This window comes from Olea europaea, chromosome 22, assembly GCF_002742605.1.
Source record: "Olea europaea var. sylvestris chromosome 22, O_europaea_v1, whole genome shotgun sequence".
NCBI lineage: Eukaryota > Viridiplantae > Streptophyta > Magnoliopsida > Lamiales > Oleaceae > Olea > Olea europaea.
The window spans coordinates 938,779-943,997 of NC_036258.1; the positions used below are offsets into that span (position 1 = coordinate 938,779).

At 35.2% G+C, this 5,219-nt stretch overlaps 1 protein-coding gene across 5 annotated transcripts; it reads left to right on the top strand.

Moving 5' to 3' along the window:
* LOC111371306 (ethylene-responsive transcription factor-like protein At4g13040) lies at positions 1–4,997 on the top strand. 5 transcript variants are annotated; one of them, XM_022993211.1, is made up of 7 exons: positions 1–303; positions 1,529–1,622; positions 1,808–1,947; positions 2,843–2,927; positions 3,935–4,109; positions 4,471–4,592; positions 4,672–4,997. In XM_022993211.1, exons 2-7 carry the CDS (start codon positions 1,580–1,582, stop codon positions 4,785–4,787), a joined length of 681 nt encoding a protein of 226 aa, XP_022848979.1. In that variant the 5' UTR covers positions 1–303; positions 1,529–1,579; the 3' UTR covers positions 4,788–4,997. The 5 variants fall into 5 exon arrangements, with proteins under 5 accessions (XP_022848979.1, XP_022848982.1, XP_022848977.1 ...); XM_022993214.1 differs by having other exon boundaries at positions 1,820–1,947; XM_022993209.1 differs by having other exon boundaries at positions 1,564–1,622.
* The last annotated feature ends 222 nt before the right edge of the window (positions 4,998–5,219 follow it).

The window sequence follows — 5,219 nt, forward strand, 5'->3', positions numbered from 1 at the left end:
TTCACTCGCTCTCTATATGTATATCTGTATCTATCTCTCTCTCTCTAACCATGGTCACCCTCTCCAAATATAAGATATAGTAAGAGTACAGATAAAATAAAAGGTGGTAGATGCATGAGTTAAACACCAACCACTATTGTAGTATAATGTCTCTATCTTTCTCCCTCTCTATTCTCACCACCTTCCCTTTGTAATCCACCATCCCACGCCCACCCACCGCCGCCTAAGTTGATTTTTGGCCTCAGTTTTCACAAACCACAAACTATTGGGTTTTCCCCTTTTATTTTGTCCTGTTTATTTCAGGTATCAACTCTCACTCTTCATAATACCTTGTAACATTCTGTTGTCTTTCTTTGTAAACGGGTGTTAAAAACTAGGTTGACTTGTATACTAGTACTAATTGCAATTAACTTGATGGGCTTTGGGCATTTGTTTTTAACGATGACAAATCTTCTTATTACATGTGGGTTTTTTGGTTTCTTGATTTTCCTTTATGGTTTGTTGGACAAGTTTGTGTTATTCAATTTTGTTAATTTCACATTTTTGGCTCCATGAAAGGTGGTAGGTTGGTGGGTTTGACTTGGAATTCTAAGAGATAAAAGGAATGATTTGGGGCATTTGTGTTGATTTCTCGAAATTCTATTTCTGGTTATGTTGATACTTGTTTTGCTTAAATTTATAGCATTCTTTATCTATAAATTGTCATTCCATCACCTTATAGAGTTTTGTGGGTAATGCCAGTAGGGGTTCAAGGCTTCTCACTTGAATGAACTATGAACTTTTTTAACTATTCATCTGGTTTCCATTGTATAATACGAATAACAGATGTCTTAGTTCAGTTCAGAGTCTTGTCAAGGTTACTTCACATCCTTAAAAGAATTATTCCCGAATGTGGGTTGAAATCGGCTAATTCTTAATAATTCTTGGTTTGTCAAAGTTCTACTGGTCTAATTTGGTTTCTGTACGAGTTTGTGACTTTTTTTTTTTTGAGGGTGTAAATTTTGCATTTAAGGAACATGCCATTGTTATCATACACTTTGTCAACTGAGTGGATAATTTCTGAATTTCACAAAGAAATGTGTTCCCAAGGAGTGGTGAATAGGGATTCATGTAGCTGATTCTACATTTATTGTACGTTGCCATGATTTGAATGTCTACGACTATTCTTTTGGCAATTATAAATTTTTTGTAATGAATTTTGAGGCTGAACGCATAGATGCTGTTTGACTAATATTGGAAATTAATAGTTTAAGCCCCAATTCAGTTGCTAAAAAATTTTCAGGGGAATTTATAATTATTATTTTTTTAATTATCTCTTGCTGTTTCCTGCTTTCAAACGTCAACACTCTTTGGAAATTATATTAGTATCTTTCTGACATTCGAATATGACACTCTTATCTTGCACATAATGCTTTTTATTTAAATCATATGATCTCACATGCTGTAAACCTTTATCATACATGAGTCCTTTCGTTTCTTATTTTGGGCTTGATATGTATCATTTTTTATCTTTCTTTGGTGAATGTAGAAAGTTATTAGATAACTTAATATTCCGCCTATTAGGGATACTGAAACGGCCATGGTGAGCATTCGAAGGCGCAAGCTCTTAGGACTCTGTTCAGGTATGCAAATTTAAATATTATATGGTTGTTGATAAAATAAAATAAAATTATAAAGTAAGCTTGCGTTTTGACTATCTATTATTTTGTACTGGCTTTCATGGAGCACATATCTGTTTCTTTTTTCCTTCTGCATTCTATTAGAAAATTCTAGCCTTTGGCCATGAATGAAGCCTTTGATACTTTAGATGATAACACAGGGCGGAATTCTTCAGTGGCTCCACTTTCCAAGTCTGAGCATGGACAGCATCCCGAAAATCTTGTGGATAACACAAAACCAGTCAGGGTTCACCCCATGGTTTTAGATGATATTGACCCACCAAAGGAGGTATTCATGGATTTATTGGAGTATTGTTTCTTCTAGGCATAAAATATTATCTATAATTTTGAATCGTAACTTTTCTCATGTACGCCAAATCATTTCATAACCATTGGCGATTGTTTTGTAACCATTTTAAAATTGGAATCTTAGCTTTTTTAAGTTCTGAAGTCTCAGTGGTAGGATTTGATCTTTCCCTAACTGGGTTGAAACATTTTCTTTTTATTATTTACTGACTTCCCTTTGTCATTCCTGAATTTGAGTGCTCAGTTGCTAATGAAGATGTTATGTCTAAAGATAAACAGAGACTTGATGTCCTTTCCTGTTTAAGATCTAGAAACCTATTGTTTCATCTCTCACTCTTAGTGTACTGTACTTAATTTTTACAATCAATGAAAAAGACGGTTGAATATATAATTCTCTTAATTATATATGAATAAGTTATGCTTTCCTGTATTTACAATATCAGCGAATTTCTTTGTGTGAGGTTGTTTAGGATGGTCTAATAGAGATCTGCTGTAGTCTTAATATACAATTCTTTTTCATATTTTTTGCATCCTTGGCATAACATTTTGTGGAAAATTTTATAATCAGTGAAGAAAGCCACATGGAACCTTTTGCGTTACCTTGGACTTCATTTTCTTTGTAGTCGATTTATAAGATAACATAGAGCTTGAATTGGAAGAGCAAATCATTTCCATCGTTGCTAATATGAATTTGTGTCTATTTCTCCACCTGTAAATATGTGCATGCTCGTGTTCAGTGTTTATTGTCTGTACTATGTTAACTGTTGAGTTCTTTATTGTATTCACGCTTCACTTTTAAGTCTAAGCTTATTATCTATATGTTATCCACAAATAATACATTAAATTTGAATTCCTTTTCAATCTTTATTATTGGCTAGAAAATTTCTGTGGAACTTGGGCCTGGTTCATCAAACGTGCCTGCTTCCAGACCATTAAAAGAGCATCCTATTCATCAATTCCCAGGTCTGTTCTTACTCATGTTTTCATTCACACGTCGTATAGTCTTGCTGAATGATGGTCCATTGGACGCATGATGGATCGAAAAGTTATTTGAATACGCATGTGCACACGTGTGTTCTGCTTTGCAATCTGTACTTCCCCACTTTTGATATGTTCTGCTAGGTGATGTGTTCCTCACTTCTTTTATTAGTACCTTTTGACTAAGCCTGTTCCAATTTCGAAAAATGCTTTCTAAAGAAGCATAAAAAACTAAAATAAGAATAACGGTTCAGATTCTTTAACAAAGTCATGAGCAAGAGTTACGGAAAGATGTGCTGTTATCTTTGACTCTGAATTCTTCCCCTTTTCGTAATTACTAAAATTTATCGTGAAGGAGTCCAGTACGAAGTTTAGGTACCAAATTTGGATCTTCCAACCATGACATGTACAAACTTTTCCTGTAAACTAGTGGCTGATTGCAATGAGGTGATCATGATGGTTGCAAAGGACGTGGGCCGAGACTGTGATAGTTGGGGGTTTGCAATCGGTGGAAATAGAGAGGTGGGATGTAGAGAAATAGAAGGGTTCGGCAGCAGTTGTGTCAATAATTTGCAAAGGACCTAATTTTCTCTTAGCATTTAACATTTCGTGTCCCAAGGGGAAGGTAGCTTTCCCATATTATAAAATGGAAAAAAGATTGTGCTGGAAGTTGGAAAAAACAGATGTTTTTTTTAAGGTATGTCGAAGAACGAATGCTTGTTGCCTGTGTTGATGTGTTTGCAAATAGATGGCCAAGATGAAAGGAAATCTGTTGTGGAATCTAAATACTCTTGACTCATTGTAGATTAGTATCACCCAGACTGTAACTGTCGATTTTATCAGATGATAAGGATGGTCGTCAAGTATATGCCTATGTAATCTTCTTGTACATTATTTGATTTCTTCTAAGATACTTGTATGTTATGAACATAGAGTATACAATGATTTTTCCCTTCCCTTGGGTCTTTGATCTAATCTATCTTTTATTCCAGAGGTTAAACGCAGAAAGCGGCACAGGAGAAAACACGTTGAAAACCAAGAACAGTGTATTATGAGGGGTGTCTATTTCAAGAATATGAAATGGCAAGCTGCAATCAAGGTTGACAAGAAACAGATCCACCTGGGAACTGTTGGTTCTCAAGAAGAGGCTGCTAGGCTTTATGACAGGTATTGTCCGAGGATACCATTGATTCTCAAGGAAAATTTTTCCTTTCTTGCAGTTTGTAAAACCAGCTTCTCTCCTCGTCCTTGGATCCATCTGTCCCTTGTTTTCGTATGTAATTATTTTAGCAAGTAGATTTAGTGACTTGGGTCGACTTTTATGGTCAAACCAATAGGTCCTGGTGCATAAGTTCTTATTGATTCCGTTTATTCTTGTATGCAAAATAGGGCACGGAAAGTCACATTGCCTCGTGATCTTGAAAGTTCTTACCATGCTTATGGGAACTATCACTAGATATATAATACCAGTTTGTTTTCTTGTTCGAAGGCTCTGAAATCAGAACTTGAGATGACTTGTCCATTGCAGGGCCGCATTCATGTGTGGAAGGGAACCCAACTTTGAGCTCTCAGAGAACGAAAAACAGGAACTTGGGAAATTTAACTGGGACGAATTCTTAGCTTTTACTCGTTCTGCAATTACTAACAAGAGTAAGCCTTCAGTAGATTTATAATTCGTTTCATTATTTCAATATTCTTTACCGTTTTATGGTTGTATTTGAATCTACAGAAAGCCAGAGAAGAACTGGGCCAGGTTCTCAAAGAAAACTCGATTCCAATGATTGGGAGGGTGAGCAAGGAAACAATGGTTTCTCGGCCTCAATAGTCAACTTGTTTGTCCCTTGATTTCCCCTTTCTCAAGGACAGGCTGAATAATTTTTAAAAATTATTTTTCTTCATCCAGCCTTTTTAATTCTATTCAATTCTTGGTATATATGAAGCCCCTATTAAGGCAGCTGATGTGAAATTTTCGAACTATAATGCATTTGGCTAAACATATGCATTGGTATGATCATTTTGTTAAGGTGTTTAAATCATATAGGTTTTGTTATCATTTATTTTTGTGGCGAGAATTTGTCAATCAAATATTGTCTTAAAAATTAACTTTCCGGGACATTGCAAGGTGCTGGTAGAAAAAGGAAAGATGTCGTTCAAGAACCTTAATGTCAATCGTACCATGTCTTTCACAGAATTTTTTATATATGCTTTTTGACGTTCTCGGTCTTTTATTCTAAGAGTTCAATCCTTAGTCTAACTTTATAAAAAAAAATGAATATA